At 42.3% G+C, this 20,015-nt stretch overlaps 1 protein-coding gene across 2 annotated transcripts in view; it reads left to right on the forward strand.

Annotated features, from left to right (window-relative positions):
- WWP2 (WW domain containing E3 ubiquitin protein ligase 2) overlaps positions 1–20,015 on the forward strand; it is a 142,450-nt gene that overhangs the window by 29,070 nt on the left and 93,365 nt on the right. For both annotated transcript variants that reach the window (XM_028091849.2, XM_088027460.1), the window contains exon 4: positions 9–130. In XM_028091849.2, coding sequence (XP_027947650.1) covers positions 9–130 — 122 coding nt within the window. The remainder of the gene's footprint in view (positions 1–8; positions 131–20,015) is intronic.

A 20,015-nucleotide genomic window follows, 5' to 3' on the forward strand; every position in this document is an offset into this window, starting at 1 on the left:
TTTTCCAGGAATGTCACGGCCCAGAGTCATCTAGATTTGAAGGTCTGGAGCTGCCATACTTTGAGAAATGAACTGCTAGGCACCGCCTCTGTCAACCTCTCCAATGTCCTGAAGAACAATGGGGGCAAAAGTACGTATGATGAAGGGGTGGCTGACATGATTCACTTGTGGGGTTGGGGAGAAGAATTCCAAGGCTTGGATTTCTCTCCCACGCCACGGATAGACCTGGCGATGCAGTTTCCTCCAGGACCAGGGGCTGCCGTGACTGTTCCCTGTGGAATGGGTCGTGGAGGTTTAGGAAGGCCAGAGCCCTGCACTGCCGGATTCAGCCTCTTTTGTCCCCAGGCTCTCCTGGTGGGATGCAGTGATGTGTCCCCTTGATCCTTTCTGGAGGTTGAATGCTCTCCCTCTGCCTCTGCTCTTTTCCCAATCCAGGTGACATGTGACATGTTGAATCAAACTGTCCCATGCCTCCAGCCTAAATCATTACTTTCCTAGTCTGAGTCCTTGAGCAGAACAAAGAAGTGGCGTATGTTTGTGTGTGTGTGTGTGTGTGGGGGGGGGTGGTGTTACAAATAGTGCCTTGTGCTCGGTAGGGACTCAGTAAACGTTTACCGAATGTTGGAATGTGATGGAAGCTCTGTCTTAATTATTCAGGGTGCCTCTGCTGCATGGAAATCTAAATCCTAACGTCTGTTTATTGCTGCTTGTGGTCAGTGGCATAACCCATGGTTTTGGTATCTGGACCCTCCCTCATAAAGCCTCTATTGAGAGCAGTACCATATGTGGTGAGGGAATGCCACGGAAAGAAAGACTCCTTTTACTCTTGATGTCTGCTGTCTAGAAAATATTTTCTGAAAGTGGATTTAGCTTAAGAGAGATGTGGGGGTGGGGAGTGTTGAGTCCCAGGGAGAGTGCTGCATTGAGTCGAGGGTTTTTTCTTTCTGAGCCTGTCCTTTCTGACAGGCCACTCGAGTGGTATTGGAGGCTCCTCTGGTCTTTCCCTTTCTGCTGGGCACACAGAGGTGTGGTGAACCCACTCCAGCTTCAGGAATTGTTTAAAACCAGGAATATGCCTCTCTTTTCATTCCCTGATGGTTTATCTTCTGAGTTGGTCTTTATTTCCCAAACTCTGGCGTGCCTTTTATAATTTGATTATCAAGGAGGATTACATTTATTATGTCATTTGGAAATATACCTGTGGACATTCTCACATGAGGGTCAGCAGCCAGTATGACTGTCCTTTTTTTTTTCCCTTCTTCATTTGTTCCGTCAACATACTTTTGCTTTTGATTATAAAAGTGCTTGTAGAAAAACTGGAAATTACACAAAAGCACACAGACACACAAAGAAAATAAAATTCTCCTGTAAGCCACAGTACTTAGTGATAATTACTACCATTTTGACATATATTTTTCTGAGCCTTTTTTTCCTGTGTGCAAATATAAATAAGACATCAATGAAACAAAATTGAGACCATACATAAACATAATATTTTGTAACCTGCCTTTTACTCTTTAAAATGTATTAGTATATCTTTTTAAAAAAATGTATTTATTTACTTTTTTTTTTAGTAATCTCTGCACGGGGATTTTAGGGCTCAAACCTACGACCCCCAGATCAAGAGTCCACATACTCTTCTGACTGAGCCAGCCAGGCGCCCCTCAGTATATCTTTACGTATATATTTCTAACTGTGATAAAATACACTTAACAAAATTTACCATCTTAACCATTTTCAAGTGTACAGTGTAGTGGCAATTAAGTACATACACATTGTGCAACCGTCTCCACTATCTGTCTCCAGAATTTCAAACTCAAACTCTGTACCCATCAAACAACTCATTCACTCTCTTCCCTCCATCACCCACCATTCTATTTTCTGTCTCTGTGCATCTGAGTAGGTACCTCATATAGGTAAAATCATACAGTATTTGCCCTTTATTAAAAAAAAAAGATTTTATTTATTTATTTATTTATTTATTTATTTATTTATTTATTTATTTAGAGAGCGAGCGTGGGGAGGGGCAGAGGGACACACTATCTTAAGCTGACTCCATGCTGAGCATGGAGTCTGACGTGGGGCTTGATCTCACATGCCTGAGATCACAGCCTGAGCTGAAACCAAGAGTCGGACACTTAACTGACTGTGCCAACCAGGCACCCCTGCCCCCAATATATTGAAATAGTTTTAATTATTCTTCCAAAGTGTAGTTTTTGGTGACTGCCTGGTAGTAGTCTCTCAGGTGGTTGTGTGATGGACATTGGGGTTGTTCTCAGTATTTTATAGTCACAAATAATGCTATGGTAAACTTATACGTTTATAAATCTTTGTGCCTATTTTGATAGTTGTGATAAATTATTGAAGATGGGTTTGCTGGGTTTAAGCATTTTTCACATACTTGTGACATTGGACACATATTGCAAGATTACTCTCCAGAAAAGTTCTGCCAATTTACTCTCCCATCAGCAGTGGTCAAACTGCTGGTTTCTCTTGCATCTTGGCCTTTATTGGAAAAAAATGTTTTTTTTTTTTTTTTTTGTCTCTTTGATAATTAACGTTATGCCAGATTTGCTTCATCTATTTTTTTTTTGGTTGTAGTATTTCAAAGTAAATTACACGTGTTTCAGGTTCTGATGGCCTCTGACTTTACTGTGACTGCAGAGTGATAGTGTAGGTCTGAGTCCCACCAGCCACTATTTGCATGCAGGAACCACAATGCCAGCTCCCCACAGCTCATCTTTTCATCTTGGTTGTTCCACAGAAGGAGCAAGTGTGCTTGACATGCTGGCTTATTTCTAGTCTTTTTCACCGTTTTCCTGCGAGAGGCACCATAATGGGTCTCATATGAACCAATGATTCTGACCTTCTTGGTCTGTTTAGCCATGTCACCACAAACTAGGTCTGAGCCCAGAGAGGAAGCAAAAAGGATATTTTCTTACATAATTACGATACCATTATCACACCTAGCAATATTAACATGAATTCCTTATTATCACCTAATACCCAGTTCCTATTCAATTTCACCATTGTCTCAAAGTGTTGTTTTAAGTTGGTTTGCTTGAACCTGAATTCAGACAAGGTCTATCATTGAATTTGGTCATTATGCCTCTGAAGTTACCCCAGCTTCGCTCTGCTTTTTGATGCTGTGATTTATTGAAGGAGATTGAATGTTTTTAGAGTGTGTTTATTGCCTTATTAATGTTCTTTGCTCTTTTTATATCAAAGTGTACATTTTTCTCTTATAGTTTTGAAAGAGTTCTTTATATGTTAAGGCCATTTCTCTTTGTCTTATAATTTATAAATATTTTTCTGGTTTTTCATTTGCATTTTAATTTTGTAGGTTTTTTTTTCTATTTTTCAAACATGTTTTAAACTTGCAGTTGACTCATCACTCTTTGTATTTGTAACCTTTTCCTTTATGAAAGGCTTTCTCCATCCTGAGTTCAGGTAAATAGTCACCTCTGGTTTTTCCTAGTTCATTGTGATTTTAATTTTTCACATTAATTCTTTTTTTTAAGATTATTTGAGAGCGCGAGAGAGAGAGTGAGAGAGAGCGAGCCCAAGCAGGGGGGGAGGAGCAGAAGGAGAGGGAGAAACGACGGGGGCCTCAGTCCCAGGACCCTGGGATCATGACCTGAACCAAAGGCAGATGCTTAACCGACTGAGCCACCCAGGCACACCCACATTTCTATATTTTTCTTTTTATTAGCATATAATGTGTTATTTGTTTCAGGTCTGTGATTCATCAGTGTTACACAATTCACAGCGCTCACCGTAGCACATACCCTCCCCAATGTCCATCACCCAGGCACTCCATCCTCCCCCCCCCGCATTTAATTCTTTTTTTTTTTTAAAGATTTTATTTATTTATTTGAGAGAGAGAGAATGAGAGAGAGAGAGAGAGCACATGAGAGGGGGAAGGGTCAGAGGGAGAAGCAGACTCCCCGCTGAGCAGGGAGCCTGATGCGGGACTTGATCCTGAGACTCCAGGGTCATGACCTGAGCCGAAAGCAGTCGCTTAACCAACTGAGCCACCCAGGCGCCCCCTGCATTTAATTCTTAAAGTGAGTTTAATTTTGTGTACAGTGTGAGTAGGGATCTAATTTAATTTTTCCCTAGTGGTTCACTGGTTGCTTTAGTAGTACGTACTGAATAATCCATCTGTGATTATCATCCCTGATGATTTGAGTTGTTACCTTCAGTGTATATTAAAATATATATATATGTAAATGAAACATACATGCACACATACACACACACACATACACATACTTGGGCCTGTGTGAGGGATTTTCCATTTCATCTGTTGTTTTATTAGACTTCTAAAATCACTCTGTTTTAGCTGTTGTAATGTTACCACGTTTTAACATCTGACTGTTTGAGCTTCTCTGCTTTTTAAAATCTTCCCCCTCTTTTCTTTGCATATATGACAACAGCACCTGAACTTTAAATTATTTTCTCAGGTTTTTCCCCTCTTCCTCCTCCCTTTCCCCCCATTCCCTTAAGATTTTATGGAAATTCTATCCTATGTAAAGTTCCTTTATGGAGAATGTCTATACTAATTCTTCCTACCTAGAATTCTCAAGAATTCTCTAAATTCACTCAAATCATTTTGAAGTTATCTTTAGATAGACTCTTTTAAATTGTAAAAATATTTTTGATATTATTTTTAGTGGGATTTTTTCCTGTTGGGTCTCCTAGTCCAGTGTTGTTGATATATGACTATTAGTTTCTGCATGTTTTTGTTTTTATAATCATTCAATTGTTGAATGCTTAGTATAGGTTTTCAGTAGTTTCTTTGGGTTTTCTTGGTAGACATTTTTGTGGTTTCTAAGATTGATAATTTTGCTCACATTAGGAAATAATTACACTTCTTTTCATTGTTGCTTTGCATACAACTTCCTGATTCAGTGGTGATGAAGTTGGCATCCCACTCTGTCTGGTAACTATGCTTTCTAATGACTCTTCTCTGGGTGTAAAGTTGGGTGTTAGTAACCTCTTCTTGTTTCCCACCCCACTCGGTTTATTAATTACTGTTTTTTTTTTGTTTTTTGTTTTTTAATCAGGAAGGGTGTTGAATTTTTGTGAAATATCTTTTACGTAACTATGGGGGCCGGAGCCTGGGTTGTGCATTGGTGGAGCATTGGACTCTTGGTTTCTGCTCAGGTTGTGATCTCAGGGCTGTGAGACAGAGCCCCACATTGGGCTCCGGGCTCAGCGTGGAGTCCACTTGAGATTCTCTCTCCCTCTCCCCCTCCTGCTCGTGCTCTCTCTCTCTAAAATAAATAAATCAATCTTTTATTTAGAAAGGTCACTGTTGGGATAATAGTAACAATCTTTAAATTTCTAGAATATACCCAATTGCTCATGTTGGATTATTCCTTGAAAATTTTGTTAGAATTGCTTGTTAATATTTTATTTGGGGGTTTTCCACCTATATTCATAAGTGGCATTTGTCTGTAGTTTTGTACTATTTTTGTCAGCTTTGGAATCGAGGCTTAGCTAATTTTATAAAGTAAATTGAAGCTCTTTCCAACTTCAGGAACAGACTCTATAACATGGGAATTATCTGTTCCATGAGTGCAGGAAAGAGCTCACCCGTAAAACCATCTGGGTCTGGCTGCTTTCTCTGAAAGAATTCTTTGATGACTTTTTCAGTTTTTTACCCCATAATGATTGGTTTGTTCAGCTTTTCTGATTCATCTTGCATCAGTTTTGTTAATTCATATTTTCTGAGAAAAATTGTTTCATGAGATTTTTCAAATTTATTAGTATAAAGATTTTATTATACTATTTTTGTTTTTTTAGTATTAATATTTTAAATCGCATTCTCATTTAGAAATGTTTCTCATCTTTCTCACTTAAAATTTTTGGTATTCCCAATTTTTTTTTTTTTTTTAAGATTTTATTTATTTGACAGAGAGAGACATAGTGAGAGAGGGAACACAGGCAGGGGGAGTGGGAGAGGGAGAAGCAGGCTTCCCGCCGAGCAGGGAGCCCGATGTGGGGCTCGATCCCGGGACCCTGGGATCATGACCTGAGCCTAAGGCAGACGCTTAACCAACTGAGGTACCCAGGCCCTCCCCCCCCAGTTTTTTTTCTTGACTAGTGTAAGCATTTTTGTTTTAACTTTTGCTCTTTATTTTTCACGAGACTACTTGGATTTATCAATTATACCTTATTTTCTAATATTTCCATTTTTAGCTTTAACTTTTTCAACTATTTGCTCTAGATCTGTTTTTTTTTTTAATCCAGTCATTTGGTCATTTATAGCTTTTTGAGTTGAAAGCTTATAGTGCATTTATTTTTGTCTTGTTTAATGATGAAAACATTCATGCTTTCAACTTGGCTTTGATTTTTAACCCCCTGGGTATTCACATTTTTTTCTTTTAAAGAAAAGTGCACCAACCTTAAGGGATATAGTTCAGTGAATGTTTACATATGTTCACATCTGTGTAATCACTACTCAGATCAAAATATAGAACATTTCAAGGTCCCAGGAGATTCCCACATCCTTGTTAGTCAGTATCCCTATGCCCACCCTGAGATAACCACTATTCTGATTTCTATCACTATTGGTTAGTTTTGCCTATTCTTGAATTTTTTAAAAATTTTTATTGATTTAATTGACAGAGAGAGCGAGAGAGGAAACACAAGCAGGGGGAGTGGGAGAGGGAGAAGCAGGCTTCCCGCGGAGCAGGGAGCCCGATGTGGGGCTCGATCCCAGGACCCCAGGACCATGACCTGAGCCGAAGGCAGACGCTTAACCAACTGAGCCACCAGGCACCCCTATTCCTGATTTTTTATTGGTGAAATCATACAGTACATTTTCTTGGCCTGGCTCATCATTGTATCTGTGAGAGTCACCCATACATACATATCATGCATGTAATACTGGTTTATTTTTTTATAGGGGCTAAAGTTCCTATTATATGACTATACCACAATTTATTTGTTTAATCTCCTGTTGGTGGACATTGGGGCTCTTTTCCAGTTTGGGGTCATCATGAGCAAAGCTGCTAGGCACATTCTTATACGTGTGTTTTGGAAGACATATACATATATTTCTATTGAGTGTGTGTGTGTCTGCCTGTCTATCTATCTATCTATCTAGGGCCCTCAGTTCAAAGAGTGGATGTATGTTTAGCTTTGGTAGATAACTGTCTAACAGTTTTCTAGGGGCAAATCCCTATCTGTTGCTGTGTCCTGCTCCTTGTTTGTAATTGCTGTTGCGGTTTTTCTCTTTGAGCCCAGAGTGATTCAGAAGGATGTTTTCTGTTTCCCGGTGCTTATGTTGTGCGTGACCATCACCACAGCTCCTGCTGTCCAGCACCAGCCGTAGCACTGTGTGTGTGTGTGTGTGTTTGTGTGTGTGTGTGTGTGTGTGTGGCTGGCTGGGGTAGTGAGACACATCAGATCCAATCTGATGGAAAATGTGGGTTGTCGCTGGGCAGTGGGCTGTTTTTTCGTAGAAAAGGAAATCTAGGATGACAATGGCATAGATGAGATACATAACATTCCAGCTGGGTTTCGTAAAGCCTTCTGTTTAGAGCAAGGCTGTTTCTGGTGGTTACAGATCTGTTGCATGGAAAAGTGGTTAAGAACACGTAGATTCTGGAGTCTGACTACCTGGGTTTGAATGCTGATTCCAGGAGCTTTGTGATGTCAGACAGTCACTTACTTCTCTGTGCTTCTGTTTCCTTATCTGTAAAACATTATTTGGAGATGAAATGAGCTAAGCATAGTGAGTACTATAGAAATAGTAACTGTGGTAGTCATGGTAGTAATCCTGCCTCCTCTGATTCTTTTCTTCCCAAAGCTGGGGAGGTTCAAATCCTCGAGGTGGTGGCAGAGACCCTGTTTCTTGATGTAGGACCTGCTTGCCTAAATGGAAGGCAGCCCCAAGGTTGTTCCAAGGGAGAGTTCTTTTTTTTTTTTTTTAAGATTTTATTTATGTATTTGTCAGAGAGAGAGCACATGAGCACAAGCAGGGGGAGCAGCAGGCAGAGGGAGAAGCCGGCTTCCCGTGGAGCAGGGAGCCCGATGTGGGACTCGATCCCAGAACCCTGGGATCATGAGCTGAGCCGAAGGCAGACGCTTCACCGACTGAGCCACCCAGGCGCCCCTCAAGGGAGAGTTCTAAGGCTGGACAAATGCAAAAGCCCTGGGGGTATGGAGTGGAGAGGCTATCATTAATGTGAGGTATTTCAGCTCCAGGGTCTTGGCACCTGCATTCCTTGGGGAGCTGCTAGGCTGGGAGTGTGTCCAGAGTGGTGTGTTAAGTATGAATACGGTTATGTAGGATAGTAGGTCACAGCAAGTTAGGCGACTCCTCTCACTGTGGCCTGGTCTTCCTGAAACAGCTTTGCCTGGGAAAAGGCCTGTCCTGCTTGGTGTTTCTCTGCGCTACGCGACTCAGTTCCTTCCTTTGTTCGCTGCCTTGTTGTCCCCTGGGTGGACTTGAAAGTTGACTGGGAAGCTCAGCTGGTGTGTTATGCCTGATGGAGGGCTTTGCTCGAGTCCTGCAGTTGCGTAAGGGTCAGCCTTGGCCGACTTTCTGCAAGGACATTGACCTGGCTGTGGCTGCAAGAAGTACTTGACTCAAAGGACTGGTTTGGCTCTTAAGGTCGGCTCTACTCATCTCTGTGTGGAAGCCAGATGTTGGGGTTGAATATTGATTTTTTTTTTAAGATTTTATTTATTTATTTGACAGAGAGAGATAAATGAGAGCAGGAACACAAGCAGGGGGAGTGGGAGAGGAAGAAGCAGGCTTCCTGTGGAGCAGGGAGCCTGATGCGGGGCTCGATCCCAGGACCCTGGGATCATGACCTGAGCTGAAGGCAGACATTTAACGACTGAGCCACCCAGGTGCCCCTCGAATATTGATTTTTAAAAACCTTTTTATTAGGGGCATTTTCAAGCTTTGGTAGTTATTAGCATATGTTTCATCTGTATCCGCCCACTGGATGATCTTGATTTCTTTCTAAATTGGTAGCAGGTAGGATGTAAGACTCAACTGATTTTCTCTTGTAGTTCCCCTCTCCTGCAGCTGGCCTCATTAACCCTGCAGATCTTGGCACTACCAGATTGTCCTCCTTGCAAGGGGGGAGTTGTAGCTTGAAGTAGATTTAAAAAAAAAAAACCTTCTCTATTTTAAAATAATTTCAAATTGAGAAACAAGTTAAAAGAGTGGGACAAGGAATTCCCCTATGCCCTGCACCCAGCTGTTAATATTTTGATACGTTTGCTTTAACATTGCTATACATACATCTATAATCATTTTCTGAATCATTTTAAATTACCAACCTTGTACTTTTTTTTGAATGCTCAATACATGTTATTTATTATTATTATGTCACTATGTTATATTGCTAGTATTATATTCCAGGTATATATCATTCTTTTAAAAATTTATTTAAATTCAATTAATTAACATATAGTATATTATTAGTTTCAGAAGTAGGGTTCAGTGATGCATCAGTTGCATATAACAACCAGTGCTCATTATACCACATGTCCTTATTATTTTTTTAAGATTTTATTTATTTATTTGAGAGAGAGAGAGATAGCAAGAAAGAGAGAGAGCACATGTCCTTCTTAATGCCCATCACCCAGTTACCCCATCCCCCCATCTACCTCGTTTCCAGCAACGCTCAGTTTGTTTCTTATAGTTAAGAGTCTCTTAAGGTTTGTCTCCCTCTTTGATTTCGTCTTATTTTTCCCTCCCTTCCCCATGATCCTCTGTTTTGTTTCTTAAATTCCACATATGAGTGAAATCATTTGATAATTGTCTTTCTCTGATTGACTTATTTCGCTTAGCATCATACCTTCTAGTTCCATCCATGTCGTTGCAAATGGTAAGATTTCATTTTTTTTTATGGCTGAGTAATATTCCATCATATGTACATACCATATCTTCTTTATCCATTCATCTTTCGATGGACATCTGGGCTCTATCCGTAGTTTGACTGTTGTGGACATTGCTGCTATAAACATTGGGGGAACCTTGTACTTCTTTGTCCCTAAGTACTTAAGTGTCTGTTTTTTAAGAAGGATGTTTTCTTACCTAACCACTGTACAATTAGATCAAGAAACTGGGCACCTGGGTGGCTCAATCGTTAGGCCTCTGCCTTCAGCTCGGGTCGTGATCCTGGGGTCCTGGGATCGAGCCCCGTGTTGGGCTCCCTGCACGGTGGGGAGTCTGCTTCTCCCTCTCACACTCACCATGCTTGTGTTCCCTTTCTCTCTGTCAAATAAATAAATAAAATCTTTAAAAAAAAAATCAAGAAACCTAACATTTTTGCAGTATTGTTACCTAATTCATATTTTCTAATTGTGGCAAAAATGCACTTAAAGTAATTTTTCCCCATGATCCAGGATCCCATGCAAAATTATGCATTGCATCTGGTTGTCATGTCTCCTTAAATATGAGATTAGTTCCTCAGCCTGTTTTTGTCTTTCATGACGCTATCATTGTTGAGGAGTTCAGGCCTGTCTTTTTGTAGAATCCTCTCAGTTTGGCTCTGTCTGGGTTTTCCTCAGCATTAGATTCAGGGTATGTGTTTTTGGCAGGAATGCTCAGGAAATGATATTGTGTCCTTCTAAGTGCAAAATATCAGGAGGCACATGACTCAGCGTGTTTCATTGTTAACGATGTTAACTTTGATCATTTGGTTAAAGTGGTATCTGCCAGGTTCTCCACGGTAAAATGACCATTTTCTTTTTATAACTAAAAAATAATTTATGGGGAGGCATAATACTTTGTGATTATGTAAATATCTGTCCCTTGTCACACCTTCACCTACTTGTTTTTGCATTCATTAATTTTTTTTTCTGAATCAGTCATTACTGTGTGGGTTGCAAATTTTTCCCCCAGTTTTATTATTCCTTGTACACTTATTAGTTGGTCTACTTTTGCAAGGAAGAGTATTTCCTTTTCTTTTAGGCATGTATTATCAGTCTCAACTCATGGATTCTTATTTTATTCAGTGGGTTATAGTTTATTTCTGCCATTATTTTGATGCTCACATTATCCCTGGTTTGGCCAGTGGGTGTCTCTTCAGACCTGCTCCTGTATCCTTGTGATATGTCCTCCATCATATATTATTTTCCGAATATGTTCCAATATAGTTAGGATTTCTTATATGATAAAGGGGGCATTGAGAATCAGAAAAGGTGAACAAATGGCATTAGGACCATCAGCTAATCAAGTGGCTTTCCAAGTGTGGTCCTCAGGCTAGCAACATGGGCATCACTTGGAAACATGTTAGAAATGCCAATTCTGGGGTGCCTGGGTGGCTCAGTCAGTTAAATGTCTGCCTTCAGCTCAGGTCATGATCCTGGGCCCTGGATTGAGCCCTGTGACAGGCTCCTTGCTCAGTAGGGACCCTGGTTCTCCCTCTCCCTCTGCCTCTCCTCCCTGACTCACGTACTCTCTCTCTCTCTCAAATAAATAAAATCTTAAAAAAAAGAGATGTAAATTCTGAGGCCCTATCCCAAACCTGCAGAATCAGAAACTCTGGGGGTGGGGTCCAGCAATCTGTTTTATCAGATTTTCCAGGGAATTCTGATGTGTGCTCCAGTTGGAGAACCACAAAGCTAACTGCTTGGGAAAAAGATAAAGCTAGGTACCTTCCTTAAATTGATACTTGTGATAGTTTTCTTTCTTTCTTTCTTTTCTTTTTTTTAAGATTTTTATTTTTAAGTAATCTCTACACCCAGCGTGTGGCTTGAATTTACAATCCCGAGATCACGAGTCACATGTTCTACCAACTGAGCCGGCCAGGTGCCGCGTGACAGTTTTCTTTAATTAGTTTTTAAAATATGTAACCCTTGAATCAGTCGAGAGTTTATTTTGATTTATGATACGGGGTAGGGATCCAGTTGTATTTTTTCCTAATGGGTTTTACAGTCTCACTGTTTTCTTTGGAGGGAGTGTCAGCATCAGGTTGGATGTTCTCTCTTCTCACACTGCTCTTCTTCAAAACTTTCTTGGCTCTTAAGCATTCGTTTTTTTCTGACAGACTTTATATCTGTCCATCCCGCTATCTAGCTAGCTCTCTGTGCACATGTCTATAAACAGATGTGTAAATATCTGTTTCTTTGTCTATGTATAAAACACCAGGAGGTCATAATGAAACCTCCTTTCTAGTTCAGTCCCACAGGGTTCTTCCTAACTTTCTTCCTTCCCATAGGAGAGCCCTGGCTCTCAGCATCATCCATATATTTACTCATTACCTCTCTTCTAGAATGCACACCAGGTGTTTTGAGAACTGCTGTACCCATGCCACTGTGAAAAGTGAAGTAGACTTTGAAAAGCCCCTTGCTTATGCTCTCCATGTCCTATGCATCTCTCGTCTTTGCCCATGTGTGTCTAAAAAAAAAAAAAGAAGAAAGAAAGCAAACAGCTCCCTATTTATTTAAAAATCTTACAAGCAGAAGGTTGTTTCGGCACTTTATATTTTGAGAACAGATAGGCCAGTCATAAGGGGTGCACCGCCTCCCTCACTCTTCCGTAAGGATGGAGTGTTCTGGTGGGTGGGCTGTGCATCTCAAGGAGGCACGCCTGACAGACAGTGCGTGCATTTATTTTAAAGTAAACACAGCGCTGTTTTTCCAGTTTTTCAACTGAAAGATAAATAAAACTACTAATCCTTGGAACTTGAATCAGAGGGAGAAGAGAGAAAATGAAAAAAAATTTGCTCTACAGTTAAAAACAATTTTATGTTTATTTTTTAAATTAATTTTTTCCCCCTAGTTTTATTCAAGAACGCATACAAAATATTCCAGAGAAATGAATTTTAACCCACCTCCTCCCCTTTTCCCTCCTCTTCCTCGTCCTGGTTAATCTGGAAGTAATGCAATTTATAACTCTTTGCTAAGATTATGCTTTTTCAAATATTTTTTGGTGAGATATTTCAAATACCTTTTGGAAAATGCACCGTAGAAGTTACAATAATCCTGCTCTTGCTCCTTTCAGTGGTACAACCCTACCACTGAGAATCTCAGCTTTGCCTTTCACTTTGAGTCTCTCTTTTGAAGAAACTGCGCAAAATTGGCGGTATCCATGATTCCATCTTCTATGTATGTATGTGTGTATGTGTGTACACTCTACACCCAGCATGGGGCACATACAACCCCGAGATCAAGAGTTGCTCACCCTTCCAACTGAGCCAGCCAGGTGCCCCCATGATTCCATCTTCTATAGGGTAGGTGCCGTCAAGGGTAAACTTAAAAACTTTTTTTTGGTCTCCCCCCCGCCCCCCCCCCCCCCCCGCCAAGCTTTATCACAGGGGCCATGGCAGCACCGGAAGCGGAAAGGCAAAAACAATTTTACATTTAAATTTATAAAGTTGTTCACTACTCTTAAACTTGAGGAAGAAGTGACAGGGGACAAAAATGAAAGACTGTATGTGACAGTCCTCTGAGCTGATCGGGAGATCTTACTTAGGACATAGCTACAAACTCCAGTGTCTTGAACAAGCCTGATGGTAGAAATGGCCAGAGCAGTCCTGCATAGCCAAATTTTCTTTTTTTAAGATTTTATTTAATTATTTGACAGAGAGAGACAGCAAGAGAGGGAACACAAGCAGGGGGAGTGGAAGAGGGAGAAGCAGGCTTCCCGCGGAGCAGGGAGCCCGATGCGGGGCTGCGTACTGGGATCATGACCTGAGCCGAAGGTAGACGCTTAATGACTGAGCCACCTAGGTGCCCACAAATAAAATCTTTAAGAAAAAAAATTTCTGAAAAATTTTATCTTGTTCCCCAAATTGAAAATATTATTTTTTCTGATTGTAAAAATAACACATGCCTCTAAAACTGAAAATGTTACTTATTTAGTTTTTATTTGTCAGAGCACAAGCAGGAGGAGTGGCGGGCAGAGGGAGAGGGAGAAGCAGGCTCCCTGCTGAGCGGGGAGCCCGATGCGGGACTTGATCCTGGGACCCTGGGATCATGACCTGAGCTGAAGGCAGCTGTCCAACCAACTCAGTCACCCAGGCGTCCCAAAAACTGAAAATATTATTGTTTTTCTTCTTAACGATTTTCATGCTTATTGGAAAAAAAAGACAAAAACCATTCTTTTTTTTTTTAAGATTTTATTTATTTGTGAGAGAGTGAGAGAGAGCATGAACTGGGTGGGGAGGGGGTGTGGGAGAGGGAGAAGCAGGCCCCCCACTGAGCAGGGAGCCCGATGTGGGGCTTGATCCCAGGACCCTGGGATCATGACCTGAGCCAAAGGCAGATGCCCAACCGACTGAGCCACCCAGGGGCCCTGACAAAAACCATTCTGAATTGCTTTAGTGTGTATCAGGCATTGTTTTGAATTCTTAAAGTACAAGTATTAAAACTTATTTAGTCCTCCTGTGTCCCTGTGAGACAGATTGTGTTGCCATCCCCTTAGATGAGGAAATAGGTAGATGTTATTATGTAACTTTTCCAAGGCCACACAAGTAGGTGGTGGCAGAACCGGGATTTAATCCAGGCCTTTTGGCCTCACAGCCTCTCTTCATCTACTGCCTTCCAATGAGGGACAAGGTTAAAATCACTTAAAATTTTATTGTTCAGTGCTAACCCCATAAATCCTTTGTTATATATCCACTAAGCTTTTTGGGGTGGTATGTAAATCATATATGTTTGTATGTGCAACTTTTTTTCCAAAATGGGAACTCACTATGCAGATTGCTTTGTAACTTTTTTCACCCAGTTTTGTTTTCTTTTTTTACCTCAGTGAAACTAGACCATTTTTAATGGCTGCCATAGCAGGTTTTTTGGAATGAATGCACCATAATTTAACCACTCTCCTATTGTTGGCCATTTCTACTCTTTCACTGTTATAAGCAAGACTTTTTGGTCAATTCTGATAAAGAGAGCTCTTTTTTCTTAAGGTAGTAAATTCCTAGGCTGGCAATTGCTGGGTCAAAGGGCAGGCGAGTTTCAAGGTTTTTGATGCCTGTGGCCTGGATCTGCTGCAAAGCCTGGGCCAATAACGCATGCTCACTGCTCACCGCTCACCTATTCACCCTTCTGTACTTGTTCTTCTTCTTTTTTTTTTTTTAAAGATTTTATTTTTATTTATTCGAGAGAGAGAGAATGAGAGATAGAGAGCACGAGAGGGAAGAGGGTCAGAGGGAGAAGCAGACTCCCCGCCGAGCAGGGAGCCCGATGCGGGACTCGATCCCGGGACTCCAGGATCATGACCTGAGCCAAAGGCAGTCGCTTAACCAACTGAGCCACCCAGGCGCCCTGTACTTCTTGTTCTTGTCCGTGGTGCTGGGGGTTGTCAACCTTTTAACCTCTGTTAAGTGAAAAGCAATTACTCTTATTTTAATTTGCATCTCTTCTTTTGTCCTCTCTCCTCTTCTTGGGAAACTTCCAGGGAAGCTTCTGTTCTCCTTACCCCATGTCACGTGCCTCAGTCACCTCCCTGTTGCGAAATCTAGTGGTCAGTTCTCATCCTCAGCTTGCTTGCCTGACTGATGGGATATGATGAGTCGATCCCTCCTCTTGACCTTCTGTTTCCACTTGGTTTTCCGGACACCACACCCGATTGGTTTTCTGTCTGTCTTTCTGGCCACTCCTGTCATTTTTGTTGGTTTACTCCTTGCCGGTCTGGAAACATTGGGATACCCCAGGTTGGCTTAGTCCTGCATCCACTTGTTCATTTCCACCCCTGCCTTTCAAGATCTCGTCTAGCCTCATGGCTTTCAATTTGGTCTGGACACGTGTAACTTGCAGCCTGGGCCTCAGCCATGGTAACGAAAGACTGTGTGTTTCTGGATATCTAATTCATATCTTCACATTAACATGTTAAAAGTCAAGCTACCTGCTTTCTCATAGCTTCCTCCATCTCAGGCAATGGTGATTCAGTCTTGCTCAGGCTTAGCATCGTGGTGTCTTTCTTGATGCCACTCTTTCTTTCTTTTATAACCCACATCCAGTCAGCATGTCCTGCCTGCATTACCCTTGAGATATGTTTGAGGCGCTGACCATTTCTCACCATGACTGCTGCCATCACCATGTCCAGATCCCTCTTTTCAGCTGTTAGGAGGCCTTTGCCTGTCTCCCTGCATCAGCCTCTCTCTCCCTACAGTGCACTTTTGAACTGAGCAGCCAGAATAACCCAAACTGTGAGCCGAATCATATCACCTGCACAGTGGTTGCCCATTGCACTAAGAGTAAAAGCTAAAATCCTCCCCTAACGGCCTAAAAGACCTTCCCTGATCTTCATGTCACTCCTCTTTTATCTCAGCCATTCTGCCCCTCTGCAGGCCCCCCTCTAGTCCCCAAGCCCCCTTGCTCTTCTTCTGACCCACTGCTATTCTTGCCTTAGGACCTTGGTGCTGACCTTGCCGTCTTCCTGAAATATTCTTCCTCATGTGTCCTCATGGCTTTGCTCCCTCACCCCCTTCCCGTCTACTCAGATACCACCCTAGTGAGGCTTTCTTTGACCATTCTTTCTGTTTCAGAAGTGTATAATTCGGTGATTTTTAAGTCATTTATTTTATTTTATTTTTTAAAATTTATGCGAGAAAGAGAGAGAGTGTGCGAGCATGGGGGGGAGGCAGAGGGAGAGGAAGAAGCAGACTCCCCGCTGAGCAGGGAGCCCAATGTGGGACTCGATCTCAGGACCCCGGGATCATGACTCAAGCTGAAGGCAGAAGCTTAACCACCTGAACCACCCAGGTGCCCCAATTCAGTGATTTTTAAAAATTTTACCAAGTTGTGCAACGTTGCCATGAACTTTTCTATCACCCCAGTAAGATCTCTTATGCCCACTTACCATTAATTTCTGTTTCCACCCCCAGCTCTGGCAACCACACATCTACCTTCTGTGTATGTAGATTTGCCTTTTCTGGACATTTTGTACAAATGGAATCATATAATATGTGGCCTTGACCAAATGGTCTTAATTGCAAGTCCTCCCTACCCAGCGTTCCCTGTTCCTTTCTCTGCTTTATTTTCTTTTTAGCAGTATCCCCATATAATATGATATATTTCGTTTATCTCATTCCTTGCCCTCTACAGCTGGAATGTAAGCTTCACAGGGCAGGCGTTGTTTGATTTTTGTTCACTCTTGGGCGTCCCTTCACCCCTGTGCCTAGAACACAAGACGCTAATACATATATACAAAATATAAATACTATATTATATATACTGAATTAGAGTAGTGAGGATGAACATCTTTTGTTGTGACTCGGGTTTCTGTGGCCAGTGTCATGGCTCACCTCTGAGGCAGAGGTGGGGCCAGGGTAGTACCCAGTGCCTGATCTGGGGAGGCATCAGGCTGAACCCATCCCTGGCCTCCCAAAGCAAGCCTTTGTTTCATTTTGCCCCGGTCTGGTTGCAGTTACATCAGTGACTACTGTTTTCTTGATTGGCACCAGATGCCAGGCATTGGGGTTTAAAACCGTCTTTAATAGTCTCTGAAAAGCACTCTGTGTGTTGCTTTCCATCATCTGCACCTCAGGCAGATATGGCCAAGCCAGAACCTCAAGGAATTCCCGAAGAAGCCAAGAGCACACCCCCTCCCCCATCCCCACGTCCCCAGCTTCTCAAAGTTATGGCCGGGCCCAGTTCGTGGCTTTGGTGTCAGCGGAGAGCTGTTTGAAAGAAAAGGTCCTTTCAGCCAGAAGTCTCAAAAGTAAACACACAGGGCCCTGCAATGACTGTTAAAACAGACCTGCTCTCTGTGTCACCAGCAGAGAGGTTGCCTTGTGAAACCTCACTTGAAGAAAGAAGCAAAGCTTTCTGTCAGGAATCTCTTCCCCCATACGTGGCTGCCTCGGCATAGCCTGGGGTTTACTGCTGCCTCTCGAGTGTTCTGTAAGCTTATCAGTTTTGGAAGCCGGTCACTCTCCTGGGAGCACGTATTGAGCAAAGAGTGATTCTACCCCTCGAAACACGAATGCCAGCCGAAGCTGTTCCCCTTTCTCTTCTGCTGGAGGTCTATTGTGACCTTTTGCATTTTCATCCGTAGTAGGCGGTCAAGGCATTTTTCCCTCCATCTTGTTTTTCTCCTTTTTAGATGTCAGGATTTCTCAGTGTTGGAGCAGGGTTTTTCTATGAGAGGAAATCTGCACTCTAGGACATTTTCTTAGGATTGTGAGTCCTGCCTGGAGCCGGGGGTGGGTAAGAAGTTTATTTATCAGCATTCACGTGGTAAATTTTTACCTTCAGCTCTGGGTAAGATGCTAAAGAGCTGGAATGAACAAGGCGCTGTCCTGGAATTTAGGATCTAGAGAGGAAAATGGGCAGACGTGAAGCCGGTCAGTGAAAGACACTAGGCCAGTGATGACATGTGATGGAGGGAAGTACAAGATGCTCTGGGACTGTTGCCCTGAGAACTTCACCTATCCTGAGGTTGGGGGTGTCAGGGAAGGCTCCTCTGGGGAAGTGACACCAGGAGGCCAGAGGATGCAAAGGGATGCCTAGGGCAACAGGAGAAAAGCGTTCCAGGCTGAGGGAGCACGTGGGAAGCTTTGAGGCATGAATGGGCTTGGTGCAGTCATGTCACGCAGAGATGGCCCTTGGGGCCAGCCAGGCCTTGTTAGTGAGAGCTGCTCCAGATTATGACCAAAAAATGGCAGGGAGGAGGCATTGAAGCAGCACTGGCTAATAGAAATATAATGTGAGCCATGTATGTGATTTAAAATTTTCTAGTAGCCACATCAAAAAAAGTAAAAACAAACAGGTGGAATCAATTTTAATAATATATTTTATTTAGTCTAATATAACCCAAATACTATCATTTTTATATATAACCAGTATAAAGAAAGCTATTACTGAGGTATTTTTGCATTCTTTTTTTGTGTGCGTGTCATGCGTTTGAAATCTGGTGTGTCATTTCACACTCCCAGCACATCTCAGTCTGGACCGGCCGCATTTCTAGTGCTCTGCAGCCACATGTGGCTTGGGGCTCCCACACTGGACAGTGTAGGCCTGGAGATTGTTACTCAAGGAAGACTTGGGAAACTTTTCTGCTAAATTAGGTTGTTAGTATAGGACTGTACTGTCCAGAAACTTCTCTCATTCTTCTTCAGCCTGCCCCACAGAGGCATAGTGCCACTGTTTCTAATTAGCCTTGTAGCATTCGGCGTCTAAACTGACAGCTATTATAGGCCTGAAATGAGAGCCCAGAATCAGTGATAGGAAAATGAGACTGTTGCCTGGGTATGAGCGGTTTCCTTCCCTTGCCAAAAAAAAAAAAAAAAAAAAAAACACCAAAAAAAAAAACCACCCAAAAAAAACAAAAAACAAAACAAAACCCCCTGAAACATTTCCTCTAATGTGCAGGCCTCTACTTTGCTCCAGTTACTTGAGAGCGGCTCCCGCCTGGTTGTCCGTTCCAGTCTCCCAGGTTCTGCCAGGGGAGGCGCTGCGGCTGCTGAGAGAGTGTTAAGATCAAACTTCATTTATCTCATTTGAGTGTACTATTTTCCCTTTTCCTCCAGTCTTCCAGGATGCTCGGAGTGTTTTTCTTAGATTAGGAGACTTCACCCTTGTCAGAGAGTGGTGTATCGGGAGGGAAAGCGATAGTGCATCAGAGCACGGATGCCTCAGTTAGATGGTGGCAGTTAGGGCCACTGTTAGGTATGGAGTGGAGATCTTCACCCCTTGTCAGGCCTGGCCTTGGGGATGCTGTTTATGATGCACAGGACAGCACGGCACCCATTTCTCAGATTATGATCTGTGTGCCTTTCTTCCCTCCCTCTCTCTTTCTCCGCCCTTCTCTTAATTAGTGTTTACTTATACATACTTTATATACATTCGTTCTTATTGGGCGGGGGAGTGCAGTCAAGGCTGAATTCACCTTGAACATACCCCTCCCTTGATCCGAAAAGCCCCCAAATGGATAGATTGCTTCTGTATGTATTTTTATTTATTTTATTTTTTTTTTAAAGATTTTATTTATTTATTTGACAGAGATAGCGAGAGAGGGAACACAAGCAGGGGAAGTGCGAGAGGGAGAAGCAGGCTTCCCGTGGAGCAGGGAGCCTGATGTGGGGCTTGAA

The sequence above is a fragment of the Eumetopias jubatus genome, unplaced genomic scaffold (assembly GCF_037043125.1).
Source record: "Eumetopias jubatus isolate StellerSeaLion01/CBP00866 unplaced genomic scaffold, mEumJub1_p1.0 scaffold_10, whole genome shotgun sequence".
In the NCBI taxonomy this organism is placed as follows: Eukaryota; Metazoa; Chordata; class Mammalia; order Carnivora; family Otariidae; genus Eumetopias; species Eumetopias jubatus.